Source organism: Mycteria americana, chromosome 3, assembly GCF_035582795.1.
Source record: "Mycteria americana isolate JAX WOST 10 ecotype Jacksonville Zoo and Gardens chromosome 3, USCA_MyAme_1.0, whole genome shotgun sequence".
Taxonomy (NCBI): Eukaryota; Metazoa; Chordata; class Aves; order Ciconiiformes; family Ciconiidae; genus Mycteria; species Mycteria americana.
Window position 1 is genome coordinate 28,821,860 of NC_134367.1, and position 18,917 is coordinate 28,840,776.

At 39.1% G+C, this 18,917-nt stretch overlaps 1 protein-coding gene across 7 annotated transcripts; it reads right to left on the reverse strand.

Annotated features, from left to right (window-relative positions):
• Positions 1–1,953: 1,953 nt before the first annotated feature.
• On the reverse strand, positions 1,954–18,465 carry RAB23 (RAB23, member RAS oncogene family). Of its 7 annotated transcripts, none has more exons than XR_012775150.1 (9): positions 17,831–17,991; positions 15,938–16,139; positions 15,015–15,100; positions 11,443–11,508; positions 11,047–11,203; positions 9,436–9,518; positions 8,049–8,141; positions 6,963–7,181; positions 1,954–3,241 (listed from the first exon to the last, which is right to left on the reverse strand). XR_012775150.1 is itself a non-coding variant. In XM_075498129.1 (9 exons), the coding sequence occupies exons 3-9, from the start codon at positions 16,090–16,092 to the stop codon at positions 7,042–7,044; spliced, it is 780 nt and encodes a 259-aa protein (XP_075354244.1). In that variant the 5' UTR covers positions 16,093–16,139; positions 17,170–17,274; positions 17,831–17,992; the 3' UTR covers positions 6,520–7,041. The 7 variants fall into 7 exon arrangements, 6 of the variants coding, with proteins under 6 accessions (XP_075354244.1, XP_075354245.1, XP_075354241.1 ...); XM_075498129.1 differs by lacking the exon at positions 1,954–3,241 and adding an exon at positions 17,170–17,274 and having other exon boundaries at positions 6,520–7,181; positions 17,831–17,992; XM_075498130.1 differs by lacking the exons at positions 1,954–3,241; positions 17,831–17,991 and adding an exon at positions 18,422–18,465 and having other exon boundaries at positions 6,520–7,181.
• Between the last annotated feature and the right edge of the window lie 452 nt (positions 18,466–18,917).

Below are 18,917 nucleotides of genomic sequence, written 5' to 3' on the forward strand. Positions count from 1 at the left end.
TCAGTCTTGCAGTGTTTCACCAAAGGGTAGCAGGGTACCAGAGGAGTGTGGGGCTCTGTGGCTCAGCCCTGCCCTTGGGCTTCTGGCTGCTGCTGAGACCTGAGCTTGGCTCAGATGAAAGCTCGGCGGGGAACGTGGCAGGAGGGAGCTGGAAGTGACGCCAGTGACAGCAGCTTCCTCAGCAGCAGTGGGCTGCCTTGAGCACTATAGCCTGGGCATCACACCTGGCTGGGCTGCTCTGAGCACCAGCCCAAGGTGGGAGCTCTTAAGGTCAGGCTCCTCCTGCACAACCGAAGCTCTGGAGCTCTGTGGCTTTAAACTCCTCCTATGTGTGCAAGCACGCTGCAGGGGGAACCCGCACTTCATGGAAACCTCAGCAACTGGTTACTGTCACTGCATTTTATTCACAGAAATGGCACTTCAGGTGGGTGCTTCCAAAAGAAATTTTCAGCTTTGAGATTGTGAAAAGTTCCCAAGAACGTGGCGACATTAATTCTATAATTCCTCTTTAAAAATAACTGGTCTATTCTCATGTGGTTTAGATCCTTGTGAACTTTAACAAACAATGTAAAGCTTCCGGCTGTTTAACAGGATTAAGCCCCTTGACAATAATATACCAGGCGGGTTGTTCTCAGAAATCATGCTGTGAAATAGTTACATTGAACATAGTTTATGGATGCTTACAATGTTCCTTCAATATTTGGGGGTTTTTAAGGCCATTATAAGGTTATCCAGGCAAGAGTGTTAAGGGTTTTTTGTTTTCTTTTTTAGATCCTCTTCATTGTACCAACAGCTAAAAGTATTTTTGTTTTTTATAGCACTTGTACAAGTGTTTTTGTTCTCAAGGACAAAATGAAGTGATCACAACCTGCGTATCTACAGCTGAGTTAATAGTGCAGGCGACTTATTTTGACCTAAGTAAGTTACTGGTTTATTTTTAAAATTCTTTCTTCTGTTTGCCTTCCACTTTCCTAAATCCTGTGTTGTCTGACCTCCAGGGGGTCTGCAATACAGCCATCACTACCCTCTCCTATGCTTTATGATTGCCTACTGACATGCCACATCCATTAAAGGTCCCATAGATTTGAACAATCTAATTTTAAAACCAGTGATACTGTCCTTAAGGTTTCTTTCACACAGTCATACCTGTACAACACAGCAAAAGACACCTTTTTTATTTTTACTGTAGTTTCATACTGGCCCTCTTAAACATATATTACCCTTAAACTAACTCAAAATAGCTAAATATAGTTGGCATACACATAATGGAGAGCAACAAAAGAACAGATTGAAGTTCTTTTAAGTGCTCTGTTGTCAAAAAATCAAATCACAGTAGGCAAGGCTCAGCAGGCATAAGACAGCTGGGACAAAGAAGGTGTAAGAAAAACCAGTGAAGTTTTGGTCCCATTATCTCCTGAGCAATAAAATGAAGCTGCATTCCACTTCTCAGCATAAGCCAGTCTTGGAAACGGGACATAGGCAAGCAGGGAACATTTTCTCAGAGATGCCAGCAAGTAGCCAGGTGGCTGCAGTGGTTGTCTCGGGGGCTGGCAGCAGCAGCCACATTAAGTAGCCACCCAGCTTCCTGAAGCTGAACCTGATACAGCTGCACAGTACATAAACCCCCACCTATAGAGTGTCCAAGCTCCAGTTTTCTCAAGGTCTTCACTTCATCGTAGTTAAGCACTTCCCTGACCTAAAAATACGTGACCATAAAAATGTGAGTCTTCTCACATTTCAAGATTTTTTTTCTTGCCTAAAACATTGCTAATTAATCCTTACTGGGGTGTTAAGCAAGCAAATTGGTTTTTTCTGTGTGCAAAACTGCATGCAAGAGGAAGCAGGAGTGTATTACTTCCCAGATTCCTGGGACACCTGGGTAAAGAGGCAAACCCAGATGCTGAGGGTTGTGTTTTACAAAAAAAAAAAAGAAAAAAAAGGTGACTATTTACCTGTTTCTTTTCAGAAAATGCATCAGACATCTTTGATATATTAGTAATATTTTAATGCCACTTCCAATGTCTACAAACATTCACGTAAACCTTGTCACTGTATTAGCCAGACCAATCATGAAAAATAAAATGAGCAGAAAGAGCAGAACAGAATCCATATTTTGTATTTGAACTGTGTGGTGGAGAAATCAGAGGCAAGAGCTCAGAAACAGCATTTCTATTAGATTGGGGTGCCCACACTTGTTCCTTTGAGAGTATCTGTGTGTGCTGCCTTGGATCCCAACTGGTTGCAACACATGGACTAGAATCAGGCACACGAGTTTCTTGAGCAGATTCAGGTTGCACAGCTACAGGGTTATAGCAATTTTTTGCTATTTAATACACTGACAATAACCACAAAAGTAGTGACCTGTATCAGATCAAACAGTAATCAAATAAACATGTTTAAGTTGCATGATACAACTCATGTCACTTACAGGAGAACAGCAGAATTAACTTGCAGTGATTTTACAGGAACGGCATACACAGAATATTCAATTTTAAACATTTGTTTTTCCACTTGAGGATTTACTCTAAGTTATGTTGACTTTTTTCCTAAAAATATATATTACATTTACTTGAGATCACAATGGTGACAAAAAGTTATGTACATTATCTGTTTTAACCATTCAGATTCACGTGAACTTGCAAATAAGAGTAAGTCATTTATTAGTAATGAGGCATCTTTATCCTAGCAAGGAGAGCGGTATTTCTCCTGGTCCAGATTAATTTTTACTTTTTTTGACCAACTTTAGTTGGTTCTGCTGAACCACATTTATCTCCGTAAAAGAAGAAAGAACACTCACTCCACAAATTATTTATCAATATTATCCTACTGCTAGAAGCCTGAGAATGAGTCTAGTTCAGTACTAGGACCCACCTGGCTTTGCGATGACTCATATAAAACACTCCTTTGACATAGAACTGTTTGAAAGTTTCTCTTACTCTATTATAGCACCTTTCATCTTAAATCTAAACATTGCTGCATTTTTTCTTCTATAATTTTGATTACCTGTTTGGATGCCATATTTAACAGGGAGAAGTATTTTCTTCTGTCAATACTATTTCAGCATTAGAAAGAAGATACACACCACTGTTGCTTCCTACAAAAAGATGGTAAGGTAGTTTGGATGAAATCAAGCTTGTTGGACCATGCTTGCTCTCTGGCTTATGTACAGTTACTGGTCAGGTTCTGCAACTTCAGCCACAGGTCTATGATTACATTTAGAAAAGGGGCTTAGGTACCGTCACTGCAATCCAAAAAGCACATTTGTTAGTTTGCTGTGTGACTGAACTCCCCCGAGAGGGTTCCACAGTGCAAATAATTCATTCTATTATTAACTGGTAGCTATCAACTTGAATAGATGAATTAACAGGTTCAAAGTGCATGTTCACTGAGTATTATGCATGGACCCCGGCATAACCTCCAGGCAGTACAAGGTGTTCAGCTGCTCAATTCCCTTTAGTATAGCATACATCTATGGAAGTGATGCAAAGGAAAATGATGTGTCAGGTATGCTGTAGCCCAATAATGGAGAGGGGAAAAAAAAAAAAAAAGACAAATTTTACTGAAGCATAAAAAAATTCATCAGGAAATCAGACTGACAGTATGGTAATTCAGGCATTTTGACTGAAAAAGGTAAGCGTTGCCTTAAGAAACACTGAAAATAAGAAAGCTCCAAAATTGTCTTAAGTGGAATATTTAATTTCTTTTTTTTAAATTAACCACAAACACACAAGCACAAAAGTCTTAGTGTGATCAGTCTTACAACTTTGAGATTCGTTATTTCCAGTTGGAAATACACCCCTAGCATTACCGCTTTGCATCAAATGATGCCCCGCTTACTGGGAGAACACCCATTCACTGAATGGATACAACATGGGAGTGACAGATGCTTTAGTGTAATACTCTTTAGCGAATGCTTATTTCACTAAGGCATTAACAATTACTGAAGTTTTCTACTAGTGGTAGCATTATCAGCTGAAAGCAAAGAATTTTGGCAAGATTCAGATAATACATCCAATGAGCTATTCAAGAGATATTAACAGATGAAACAGGAGTGCAATTAGCTTAGTCTCACAGAACAAAACTTCGTGTCTTGCAGTAGGAACATCTGTTGCTTCTAATCCAGGATACCGATCTGCCACGGGTGTAACAGAGCTACATCCTCTTCCACCACACAGTCACACAGATGCACAGAGAAGGGCATTTTTATTACCAGCTCTGCACCTGTAGGTTTTGGTAACTAAAACATATGATATTTTAATGAGAAAATGGGGCAATGTTTATAATAAAAATTATTCACGAAGACAATGCGAGTGCTAAACATTTAGGCATGTCTCTTCATCCAAAAGGCGGAAGTTATTCCCACTGAAGAGTGATGAGAATACCTAAGGATTCCTGCAATATGGAAGTCATTTGGTTTACATCTACACGCTAACCCCAGTAGGACAAAAATTAAATTTTCAAGCAGCATACAAGCAGAGCACTTCCAGAAAGATGCTAATTTGGACAGTCTCCATCTCAGTTGTATTGGAGAACAAGCACTGCAAAGTCACAACAAAGAAAGAGCCACTTTAGACTTAAGGTGGGAATGAAATTAAAGCTCACTGTTACCCAATGCTGCAAATATATATTCCTACATTAAAGTACGTGTACTAAATTTCAACATATCCTAAATTTAGCAAGTCTGTCAGGTCTCCACCTATGAAAATTTCTACTGAGTTTTCAGTCCTTAAAACAGTGGTTTATAATGACAGACCTTAAATACAAATGGCTTATGTAACAGTACAATGTCTACAGTATTACATGTAATAGTACAAATGGTCATTATACATAATAAAGACTTATTTTTCAGTACTCTGTACAAACAAGGCAAAAAAGATGCTTCAGACACTTTGTGGTTTTGTTTCTTTTTCAAGAAAAATGAAGAAGAAATGTGAAACCAGCAGACGGACAACGAAATGTAGAAGTTTCCGTATTAAAAACAGTTGTCAAAATTCTTCATGCATACACTCTATCCTACATCCTGAAGTTGTAAGGTGGCCCCATGATGTACAATCGTAAGTCTTATCCTAAGTACCTTACATCTTAAATTGCTAAGACAGATAGGACTTGACTCCATCTATACAAACATACAGTGATTAAATGCACTTGTTAGAAAATAAAGGCCTTTATCCAAGAGAAAATATAGGAAACATTATGGTGAAGAAAACACAGTTTTCCTGCAATAGCAAAGGGGATCGAGCGCCTTGAAGGCCGCCTTCTCACCAGCAACAAGAGATGCTCTAACAGCTTGTCAAAGAAACAACGGTACTCAGTAGAAAGTCTAATAGAGTAAACATAAAATACAGAGTTCAGAGATCTTTAGTGTTTGTGCATAACGTGCCACCCACTTCTCTCCCTGCAGTGGGGAAAAGAGTACATTTCAGTTTTCATACTCATTGACTTAGAAACAAAGTAAGTCAAGCTTCCTACATGAATTCACACAGTGAAAAGTCCTTCCTCCAAAAATATACAGGATCACTCAACTCATTTTCATTCTCATACACCATTTAAAAAACTATTAAAACTCTGAATTTTTTCAAGCAGCATATTTTGCATTTGTCACCGGCAGGTTTGTTGTAGAAATCCTAGAAAGTTAAAATTATATCATACCATACAAAAACATGTAAACAAAATGGATATTTTTTAAAAGGCATGCATGCTCTTGAAGAGGATTAAAAAGTGTTTATTTTTGGTAAATAAAAGGTATCTTGCTTAGCATTTTTAAAAGCACCTTAGTGATTTAGGAACCTAAGCCCAAATAACTTAAATTTAGATTTGGGCTCCTAAACATCTAAATCAATTCTGTAAAATTACTTAAGCACTTCAAAAAGTTTTTGCCATGTCTCTGATCTTGCAGAATTAGATTTTCTGTAACCAGCAGCTAACTTTGAATCTGAGACAACATTCAAGAATGTCTCATTAATGTAATTGAATCATCAGCTGCAATTTTTTGGATCCCCCATAACTTAGTTTATGGTATCTATGAAAAATTTTTCCAAAGAAGATAAATATTTTGTGACACCACTTTCCTCAAGTTCCTTTTTCATAGACAACACAGGATATAACAATCAAATTTGAACAGGAATATGGTTGTATGTTCCTTCTGAATAGCTATTAGTGTCAAAAGACTGTGTTATTTGTTCAACCTGTTAAGACTGAGAAAAACAAACTTACAAAGACATCTGTAGCACAGCATTAGGTAAAAAGAAGGAGCATTTTTGGCACCATACATTTTTAAATCTAAGCTTTTAGGCCCAAAGTATAACAAGTTAAACGTACACAGTGGCAGCTGGGAAAGCCTCATCTGAAATGCAACATTTTTAAAGGAGAATTTTTTTTGGAAGATGCTATTTTATGATCATTAGCTGATCTCCAAGTAATGTATACACTGGAATTTAGCCTAAATATTCATACCAAGTGTTTACATATATACCTTAGCACTCATATATATACCTTAGCACTCATATATATACAATACAAGTATATTGCACCGACAGAACTGCCAGAATCCATATTAATATAGTCAGGCATAAAATGTAGTGTCTTCTTTTTGCTCTTCATTTATCTTCTTAGTGTCCTGACTAATCAATTCTAACATTTTCTTTGAAATTTAGTTGCAAGGTTGCTACTTTACCTTGGGCCATAGTGTTATGGTCTGTACCTATACTTATAAGTATTATCCTTACGTTAAACGTGCTTTGCAATTCAGCAATACCTAGTTCATAGCTCTGTAAATAAGTCCTTGAAAAAGGAGAAGCTTGCCTAATTTTTACAAAGTGCACGGGGCAGCCACCGTTCTGTGTTTTGCCACCAGGTGTCTCACTCTACACACCAAAAAACACTGCATCAGCAAGTTTATATAAATCCACCCTCTATCAAGGATCCCATAGGCACAAGATTTGCTAAAGCACTGGTAAAAATACCTCTACAGCTGGCTCTATTCTGTACTCAATTGCACAACTTCATCCACTTCACTGGGCTGGTTTTTCCTCCAAAAGTGGTCTAAGGTATGCTGCAGTTGCTAAAAGGACTTCTGTTTTTCTTGGTCCTCTGTTTGTTTGGTCTAAGGTTGATGACATCTCCACCATTAAGAGTGCTAGAATTTTGGTTGGAGTGACTTCCACCAGCTGTATTAAAAACACCTACAGAATTTAAAGACAAGAAAAGTGTTTGTATTTCTTTACTTCCTGCAGCATAATACATTAACACTTAAGACACACCACCTCCTAAGGCATAGTAGTGCACCTCAAATGCATACTCTAGTTTTTAAAGGCTTTATCTATTTCTGGGTCAACTTTGCAGCTAAATTTGAAATAGAGTCAGTTGGAATTACTAGCCAGGCAGTATTTAAAGCTGGTATACATCTATGTAATTGAAGGGCAGCATATGCACTCATCTGCATATGGGTATACTACTAATTGCATGGTAAAAAAAGTTATGATTAGTTGAGTAATATAATAAAAGAAAAACATGACAATTTTAAAGTTAGAAACTCTGCTGAGATAAAGGTACGGAAAAAGCCTGAATAAAAAGGGAGTGCTTTAAGGAAAATAAATGAACTGACTCAGAAATGCTTTAAAGAAGGACAACAGAAGTTCAGCATTCCCTTACAAAAGGCAGTTTACAAAGACCTTCTGATTACACGCCAGATTCTTTTACCGTGAGTCTCTTGTAAACCCGCACTAAGATGAGTAACACTAATACTAATTACTTTAAAAAACCCAACTAGCATCCTTTCTCAAGTCTTTACACAATGTTTGTTTAAATGAATTTAATAAAAGGGCACTTGCCAAACCTTAGCTAGAAACTTTAGGACATCAGTTTGACAATCTTGTAACTTTAGAGTCACGAAGTTATTTTACAGAAGGAAAGGAGACAATATCCTAAGACTGGAAGGTAATAATTAGACCCTGATTCACCTTGTATTAACTCCGTAAGGAAACAGATGAGACCATAAGCTTTGATAGCACAAAATACTGTCTCCTGTTTTTTTATTGCAGTATACATACCAATCTTGTTACTGCTTGTATGTACTAGTTCTGGATCTTCAGCTGTTTGCTGCTTGAGCCTTTGAAGATATTTATCAGCCAAATACTTAAAAACTGGAATGTTAAAAAGAAAAAAGGTACATCAGAGTATGCTTAAAAATAATCTTCGTATCAATAACAATACCTTCATATCAAAATTCTGCATGGTGACCAAAGTGCGTTTGACACCACAGGTGTAGCACGATCTGGTTAAGTGATTCTCTCTCGGCTGGACTGTGTACCTGAGCAGAATCCAAATTAGTCCAATGTCAACCCAGGTCTTACAGTTTGCAGTACTAGGGTCCTACACAGCAAATAGAAACGTCTGAATACTCATGTAATAAAGCTGGCACATACATATTGCCAAATGTTCCAATTCATGCAACTTGGAACATTTTAAAATTATGTAGGGATTTTTTATATTTTTTTGCAAGAAACCTTAGAATAATAGCAGCCATGTAAAGTAAGGCTATTAATAAAACCTTGCAGCAACATTCTTCTAATTAACTAATGCTACCCTCATTTGTGTTGGGGTATAGAAAGTCTACCTAGGATTCAAAAAAAAAAAAAATCTACAACTACAGGACAATTGTCAGAACCTATATATGTTACGATCATTTACATTTGTAATTAATAACTCACGTAAAGATGATACAGAAACATTTTACATTTTCTCTTGTAATGTTTTTTTCCAAGGTGAAAGACATTAGCAGACGAGAAACAATTAGTTTACTATTAAGTTTGCCTGATTAAACAAACCAGAAGTTATCAGAGACTAATTCATGATTATTCAAACCTACCCCACAAAAGATAGCTAATGAATTTTATAACAGTACTCTTATGAAATTAAATATATACATTAAAAAGTGATACTTGGGAACTAGTAAAATATCATCAGTAGACAAAAGGCTGCAGGAGATCCAATCTTTTAATGTACTTTGTTTAAATATAACTAAACTATGAAATAATTGTTTCTATCAATTATTTATTAACTATTAACAATTACAAAATAATCTGTCCAACAATTTGTATATTGTAATAATTGAACTTCTACATTGCATTTTTTTAAAAGCTCAGTGCTTACTAACAGTCATTAGAACTAAGCAGCCTTAACACAGTGGCTTGTCTAACTATTGAAGCTATGCACTGTTTGTGAAGAGAAAGGAAAGATGTACACAAAGAAACGGACCTAACACACTGATATCAAAGTAATTCTAGCTATGTTTAAAGTGTGCTGCTAAGCAATATAAAAAGGATTGCCAACAGCATGCAACAACATGGGAAGTAACAGATCAGCTCCAAACTAGAGAGATGTACAGTGCTATACAGCAGCAGGCAGGACAGACGCCTACTCTGCTGTATCTCGTACCTTCAGTTACGTTTAGGTCTTCCTTCACAGATGCTCGGTAGAACCTTAATTTTAGCTTTTTTGCCAGTGCTTCTGCCTCTTCACTGCACAACAGAAGACGACTTTGTAAATACTAATTTGTATTATTTGTCAGCATTTATTCTTATTGACAAAATGCTTAGTGCTAAGTTAAACATGGCAAGATGGGTTAAGAAACTCAGTCAAAAAATACATGATCCTTAATTTCTTTACAGTATCTCCACTATAACAAGAAGGTATTTTACGTGCAGTTTCTTTGTGACCAAAAGTAATTGCTTTTCAATATTTATTGACTTCATTAACTAAAATTTCCCAAGGGTTCTAAGAACCAAAAGGAAGGAGGCTGTAATTAACAGCACTAGAATCAGAACAATTACCACTGCAAAGTCAAAACAACAACAAAAAAGTAACCCTTAAGTATATTTTAATAAAGCAGTAGACTATACAAACAGATGAGTGCAGAGATGAAATCAAGAATTGCTTTTTTCTGTGAAGTGAAAGGGAACTTGTGCTAAATTTTAAGGAAAAGCTGACAAAACTCATGAAAATTTCACCAAGGCAAATCACGTCATCAGAAATATGAAGTTACTGAGGCAGATGGAGTATTCCGAGAGCAAAACCTAAGTGACATACCATGAATAAAGGAGGAGTTCAAATGCAATTTTGCTTTTCCTTTGAAAAATCCTCAGTATTCTTTGCAGAGGGAGTAGAAGCTGATTTATGCCATCAATGATAGCAAACAGAGAACAAAGAAAGCCAGTGCAGGAAACAACAGAAAGAAGAAATAATTTAAATCTCTCAGGAAGATGGTAGAAATAAAGAAGTGGAGAATGATAAACTTCATCGTGCAATATTTTCTACATGATATGCTGTGGTAAATAAAAGTTAGCATTTGTTAAGCTGATTTTATGGCAAGAATGAAATTGGTCATATATACGAAGGCAGAATGAACTGACAGTAAAATCTAAAGAAAAATACAGCAAAGAGGGATCAGCACCATGCAGTTTGAGAATATTAACAGATATGTATTTCTATAGTTATGTTTTGATAAAAATGAAAAATAAAACAAATTAAAGTGAAGCAAAGAATATTAAGATACTTTTTCAAACAACCTGTTTAATACTTCTTCATCATTTTAGCAAGCATTCACTAGCCAAACTAGACAATGTAACTTCACTGGTGCACAGCACAGTTTAACAGTAACTGTAAATTTTAACAGGAGAGAAAAGTTACAGTTTTAAAATTTCTGATTAAAAAAAAAAAAAAAAAAAAAGAGAGAGAATCATATCGTGGCACAACCAAACTCTTCATGCTATTCCTCTATTTTTTTCACTGACACTTCAGAAGAAGGCATGAAGCAAACAGAAAGCTCCTAGCTTGGCAAGCACATCTGCCCAAGTAACTATACTCATGTAGCAATACCTGCCACCTGTGCTTCTAGGGCACATTTTGATGCAGGACATAGGTTTGACAACCTAGATATTGTAAGTCTTCATCAGAAACTCCTACAGACTTTTTTTTTTTTTTTTAAAAAAAAGTGTGTATACAGGGGGCATATATTGTTCTTTAAAAACAGTAAGATAAAACTCTTACTTCTTTATACAAGAGTCATCAAGAAGATCAATCTTATTCTGCACAAGAACTGTGGGAATGTCTCCAACTTCGGTCACAACTTTCTCCTTCCAGGTAGGGATTGCTTTGAAGGACTCTCTGTCAGTTGTAGAAAACACAAGAACACAAGCCTGGGCTCCTAAAAATATACAAATCAATTACAAATACAAATAAATACAAATCAACCAACAAACATTAAAAAAAAAATCATACACAATGTGTTTCAAATATGAGGAATTTTTCAAGTTTCTCCCATAAAAGTGCACTTTTACCACCAGCTTGTGTCAACCAATGGTCATAAATTCCCCAAATGAAAACAGATTGCCATATTATTTTGATCATTATACCCATTCTTCATGATGGCTACGGGTCTGTTACCTTTCAAGCTATTTCCAGCATGGTACAGGTATGCAGGGGAAAGGAATAGGAGGGGGTGTAGAGAGGCTGGAAAAAAGGAAAGGGAGGTTTGGTTATTGCTCACTCTTTTCCAGAGAGCTTAATGGAGGCCAAAAGGCATCCGTACGCAGTATCTGTAAAGTACACTTCACGTTACTCTTTGTGCTACAGTAATTTGGATTTTGATAAGCAGAAAACTTAAAAGTTTTCAGAGAAAGTTGTGATCGATTAATGTTTTAAATCAAAGTTCTTTTGTAAGAAGCTGTTTCATAAAGCTACTTTAAAGTACTGAAGAAAAGGACACTGGATTTTTTGTGTGCAATTACTGCTTTGGTAACCCCTATATCTTTATTTTAAAAAGGTTCCAACTGGCTGCAGAATCACTGATATGATATTCATACTTAGACTAATTCAGAAAAAACTTGAGAGTAGCGTGAGCATCTCTACTTGGTTCAAGTAGAGCATGAGGTCTCAAAGATCCTCAGCAAAATATTCCATCCTCAGACCAACCATATTTTCTCCTTTCATAACAGTACAAAGCCTAGGTAATGGAAAATGTGTAAAGAAATTCCTTGCCATTGAGTGGACTCACACAGGGCTTTATACTTGGCACCTATTCCTTTCACTCTTCTGTTCTTTGCCTCAGCCTTTTCAGGCTGTGACAGAAAACACACGTTGACTGTAAAATTGATGGTGGCTCCTTCAACCTTAAACTGAGATAAAATGCAAGGTCAAATGATACCATTGTCCAGAAGTTCTTGTTTACTGTTGATGTTCTAACTGCTGTGGATCCTGGCTGTCTTTAACAGGCTTAGCAGGGTTTAAGGTCTCGCTAACAGTATCCAGAAGAGGGCTGCCTTGCTCCAAATTGGACCAGAACAGTCTTGCAGCCCTCCCATTATCATAGCCACCTTCGGCTGTAGTAACTGACAAGTGCAAGCTAGAGCAATGCTATGAAGGCTTGAGAAATAAGTATTTGAAGTCTAACTATTGTGCAACAAAATGAGGAGCCTGAGAATTTGACTAATCAGCAACTGAATAACAGACTAATGAGCAAGATGTCTGTTTTCCATCAAAAATCTACCAAGAGTCTACTCAAGATACCAGTGGAAGCAGATGGAAAAGGCTGCACGCATGAAGAAGTGATCAAATACTGCTTTGAAAAACATCTGTAACATGGACAGAACACATGGTGCTGCTAATGACAGCCACTTGTGTATGTGCTTAGCATATAAATGAAGTACCTAGCCAATTAGAAAATGTGTGACTTCCACCAGGTAGAAAGTGGTAACGTGCATGATACAATATAAAAAAGAAATTATTACAGAGCTTCCTTCAACTCTTTGAATTTAATCTGCTGGACTCCTTGCGTTGTATGACGATGGGCATGCAGCTACACCAGCTGCACATATTCGCCTGTACATAGAAAACCACATGACAAATCCACTGTCAGCTCCAATTTTGTTTCTCTGCAAGGCTGAATGAATTTCATCCCTGGACAAGAAGGGCTCGGAAACAGGCTCCAAAGCATTCATTGTGTGACCATGGATGAGCAGCTGATCCCTGAAGAACTGACAATATGCAAGGTTCCAGAAGAGTACGTAAGCCCTAGTGTAATGATAGTGGGACAGTGAGCTGTGGGAGAGCTTGAAGTAACACCCAGCATTTCTCTTACCTACCTTAGAGGCGTCCTCCTCTTATCAGCGATAATTGGCAATGAAATCCTTGCATTTCCAAAGTACGCTTGACCTTTTGCTTCTATAATATTGTGCTTGCAGACCTGATGCTAAACCAAAATTGCATTCCAGGCTCTTATAATTTCCCTTGTCCTTCATGAGTCAAAGTCGAGTGCAGAACAGTCACTGTATCTGATGGCTTGAACTCTTAATATATCCATCATGCTGTCTACAATGTGTATCCACAGGATGACTATGTCCTATTTCACAGCAGCCTCTTCAGTATAAAGATATTGAAGGTAAAGATCTAACTGCACTATGCTGGGCACAAGTCATGAGCAAGATTTCAAGATACTCAAGATATGTGGTAAGTGAGGCCAGTAAGTGTAATTTAAAGTTCTTCTGAACACTCCATATTTTAGCATATCAATCCCAGTAATTAGGAGAAAAAGACTTTGGCTTGGAACAACTGAGGAGAGCAAAGCACACGAGAACTGAAGGCCAGGAGAGTAAAAAGGAAGCTCCAAGAGAATCAAGTACTACCTTCTAAAACTTATATGCTCAATGTGTCAGCTGTAAAACAACAGAACAATCTATTTCCACATGAGGATAAAAAGAAATAGGGAAAGAAATTTCTTTTTCTGAAGAAATGGTAACCATTGATTACGAGTGACAACCAGAAATACTACAAAAAAACCACCCCCTATTTAGTTGCCCAAAATGATCACGAAATATAAAAAGGTCAGAGGACTATACCACCCTGAAACAGCACAGCATAAGTATTATTTTATCTCTAAATGAGGTAATTTTTCTAAGATTTTATACCATAGTGATATATTTTTCCCAGCCATCAGGTAATTAGTTTGACAGGAACTGAATGATATAATCTTTGCCAAGTCATTCATATCTCTCATGTTAAAAAACAAAAAGGAAAGATTTTCACAACCATTGTTAAATTATATGCAAAGAAAGCCTAAGTATGCAATTTGTAACTGGCTAAATTTGTAACAGTCTCTTTACCCACTAACTAGTGATAGGACTAGAGGAAATGACCTCAAGTTGCGTCAGGAGAGGTTTAGATTGGGTATTAGGAAAAATTTCTTTACTGAAAGGGTGGTCAGGCATTGGAACAGGCTGCCCAGAGAGGTGGTGGAGTCACCATCCCTGGAGGAGTTCAACAAACGTGTAGGCGTGGCACTTCAGGACATGGTTTAGTAGGCATGGAGGTGTTGGGTTGACGGTTGGACTAGATGATCTCAGAGGTCTTTTCCAGCCTTTATGATTCTATTCTATGATTCTATGAAATAGATAACCTACCTTTATATGACTGAATAGTACAGTTTCCATTTTATGAAGTAAATACGCTTTCCTTATTATTCCATTGTGTTAATGTGTTCAAGGCAGTCTATAATAGCAAGAGAACTGTTGTGCCTAGTAAATGAGTAAATGATCTTTGTAGGATGACTGGTGGATTTTTTTTCCCCTTGGATTAATTTCTAAGTGCCTCAGCCACAGTGTCTGGAACATTTACAAATATATGTCTTACAGAAGTAAGAAAACACTTTTAGAGAGAAAAATATAATTTTGCATTTGATTGAATGGCTACATTCTGTGCAGTTTCTGTACAGATATTTGTCTCATTTTGTTCTATGTTTTTTAAAGAGCACTACCGAGCATCCTGCATAAAGTGACAATTAAGGCAAGGATCTTACGTGAAGGGGAAAAACATTTAAGAACTGAAAAAGGTGAACTAAAAATGCTTTGCACACACACAAAATAAATAAAATTCTTAATACAGAGATAGAAAAATATCTTAGAGATGTGCAGACCAAAAAAAAAAAAAAATCAACTGCCAAATAACAAACATGGTATTTTCACCTCTATAGTAGGCCTTAGTTATTGCATCAAATTCTTCTTGACCCGCAGTGTCCCATAACATTAGCCTGACATCTTCATCATTAACTCTGAAATAAATGACATGGTTTTGTAATCAATACAACAAACAAGAGCAATTCAAAATAACTGACATGGAAATATTTCTATGTCTACAGTATAAGAGTAATTCAGTTCAAATTTAACTTCATTTAAATATAATGTAACTTAATATTGATAATAGTTCACCTCTGTAACACCCTATGGTAGTAGTCCCTCAATTACATTACATGCTCTTTCCTGACAATCCATATTACATTTTCCTCTTCCTTTCCTCCTCTTCCTCTACATTTCCCTCTATGAGGAAAAATAGTAGAGACTTCAAAACAAAACTTAGGTGCCTGAATGATGGTCTTTTCTCTTTTTAATCAGCTTACAAGATTTATAGAATTTTCTTACTTCTCATTACCATAGTATTTCCATTTTATCAAACATAATTGTGTACTATCTGCTTATATTGCATAAAGAGACTAAATCTATAGCATATTTAATTATTTTTTCAAGAGTCATTTTAATCTATATTGGCTAATAAATGTTTGTAATCATTTTATCATAAGCACTTCCACTTCTTCCACAAGAAATTAAAAAAAAAAAATCAACAGGTGGTAGAATACAAAGGAAACTTGTCAAAAAGCTTAGTATGACAGAGATTCCAAATTTTATTTTGCTTTTGATTTATAATTCTAAATCTTGTACAGAAAATAGAGTGATATCATTTTAGCCCACTGTGCAAGAGAAAAAACTCCCTTTACTGTGCTTTGGAGACAGCAGGCCTTGTTTCAAGCCTTTGTAAATCTTAGGATTACAACAAAACGAAGAAGTAGAGGGAAAGGTAAAAATCAATAGTATGGCATCTGTTTAATACATACTGGATTTGTCTTTCCAGGAAATCTACACCAATAGTTTTCTTGTAGTCTTTTGTAAAAATCCCCTTGCAATATCGCTGAATCATACTGGACTTTCCAACAGCTCCATTTCCTACTACCACCACCTTGATGGCCACCTCCATATCTTCTTCCAACATCTTTGCAGCCCAAGTGACTCTCTAGCTTATTCAGGAAACTATCAATTCTGTAAACAAAGTAAATAGCTATGTTTATAAAAATGCCGTGAATAGAAAGCAAGAGGAAATATGATCACATATTAGGATTCACAAAGATTGTACAATTTATTTTCAGCTCTGCTGCAGACTGCTTAAGTGACCTTGTATTTAGCCAGTCTGTACTTTGATTTGCCACTTATTAATTGGAAATTAATATAACTGTTCATAAACAATATCCTTCCACTGTACGAATGTATTGTCTTATGTTGATTATGTTCTTGATGCTCCACTGCTAACGCATACAAGACGCTCAACTGATCAACCTAACGTGCAGCATGAGTCTGAAGTATGGCAACTTCCAGCTTCAGCCGCTGTTCTCTTATACCCAGTTCAGGTATCGTCACCTAAGAGCAACACTGATGCTTTGAAGACATGAACGTGTATTATTCTGTGATTATATCCCCTACTCCAGTTCTTTTGACCTTGTCTAAATTTGTCTTTCCGAGGAAGTCGATAAATATCATAATCAAATAAATTTGTGTGCCTTTATTAATTTAATTTTTGGCATGTGAATCAAAACACTAAATATATAAATATTATTGGGTAATTCTGAAGGTAATGCATTTTCCAAATATCTTTTTTTTAAAAACAAGAAATTGAATAACCCGTCTTAAAGCATTTTTTAAATGTTTAAACTTTTAGATAATTTATCTTATCAATACTCAATACACAAGTTATTTACATTTTAAAAGTCCATATCATAAGTGTATTGGGTGTGACCATAATCTCACATCACACAGCCACTGCATGAAAGCCACCTAATTTCTCTCTGATTTAATTTTGCCCGTGTACATCATACATTAACTAGAGACAAAGCCAAGCTGCTGAAGTACATGGACAAAGTTCACAGCGCATGCGGTTATAACGGACGTGGAGATTTTCATATAAACTAAAATTCCAATGTGCAAAAATGGAAAATAATTTATCGGGCTTACTGTAAAGATATTTCATTCAAGTTTTGGTAGGTTTTTTTTTTACGAGGAAGAAACGGAGGCGTACATAAAAGCTAAGGTTCCCCCGCGTTCTGCTGTGGCGGGGTATCATCACAGCAACACTTGACATCTGCAGAGCAGCAAATTTCCTCCCAAGAGGTAAGTAACCCTCCTTTCAAAGGAGAAGAAAATACACCCATTTTAAAGACTTTGCCCACACACACGCACCCCGTGCTGGAAGAGCTGGGCCACCCGACACCCTCGCTCCGGCTCACCCAGGCAGATACTGTTTCTGGATCGCCTCTAGTTGCATTCAATATTAGTATACACACATTTTTATCGGGTATTCGGCAAGCCCCGCTAAAACTGCCGCTAGGTCGGCCCCCAGGAATCCGGATGGCCATTTTAAGCGAGGACCTACGCTCGGCGGAGACAGCCGTTCGGTGGGCTCCGCGCAAGGGGCTGCCCGCGGCCACCTCCCGACCCTGCCCGGGGGGCGCCGCCGCCGCGGCCACGCTGAGGGCGGAGGCTCGGCCCGCCGCCCCGGCCCCTCGCCCGTGGTCCCGGCCCCTCTCCCGCGGCCCCGGCCCCTCCGGCGTCCGGCCCGCCGCCTCCCCGGCCCCGCTCCCCGCCAGCCGGCCCGGCCCGGCAGCACCCTCCCGCCTCTGGGCGCCCTCAGCCGCCGCCGGGGCCCCCATTCCCGCCCGCCCGCGGCCCCTCTCACCAACCCCTTGCAGCAGCGGGGCGGGTGGCGCTCGCTCAGAGGGCACGGCAGCGGCTCCACCTCAGCGACGGCGAGGGAGGGAGGCAGGGGAGGGGAAAGGGAGGGAAGGCGAGAGGAAACCGCTCGCTGGGGCCGACCCAACCCGGACGCACATCCCGGCTCCCCCGCCCGGAAACGCCGTCAGGACTGGGGGCGCCGCTCGGGGAGGCGCCCGCCCGCTGCCTCCGCCCCCGCGGTGGCGGCCCCCGGCTGGGGCGGCGCGGGGAGGCGGCGGCGGCCCCGGCCCCGGAGCCGCAGACGCCGGCGGGGGGCAGCCGGCGCGCTCGTCAGGGACTGGACGGGCGCGGGCAAGCGCGGGGCTGGGGGCTGGCCGGGAGCCCCTCCCGTGGGGTTTGGATTCGGGGCCGTCGGCCGCCCGAGCCGGGGGAGAAGCGAGGGAGAGGTGGCCGATGGTGTCTGCCTGCCTGGTTGTGAGAGACTTAGGAAAGTCTCTCACAGGAGCTCCTGAGGAAAGCTTCGGGCAAGGCTGATCTTCCCGGCCCCCAGGTGCATTCATCCCTGCTTCACTCCCTACCCGGCGGCCATTCTTCCTCACCTCATCTCCCATGTAAAACAAAACTCTGTGTGACCATCCATGGGCTTCCCTCAGGCTATCACTGAAGACAGCTGCCGGTCCGGTGGGTGGTACCCGGCTTTTTTGACCCGAGGTGTGACCGCAGCAGGTCTGGGCCCATCCCCGTGGCACATGGTCTGCCAGCTCCCACACTTTATATAAAACAGAATGATAGTTTTTAGCATAATTGTAGCCACGTTGGTCTAGATCTGAAGGTGTTGGGTTTTTTTAAGTTAGACTGATAAAAGATGTCCCCTGCCTTAAAATCCCTTTTCATACTGCGAAGCACAGCTCCTTGGCCGGGGTGGCTGCTCTCAGTGCCCCCCAGCACTCCTGCCGCTCAGGTATGGCTGAGCAACACTCGGGTGTTACCAAGTTTGGGTTGCTGAGAACTACCTTGCACAACTGAGGTCTCTTTATGCCTGTCCCGTGCTTCCCAAGGCTGCGACTCCACTCTAGAATCAATTGGTGTTGCCTG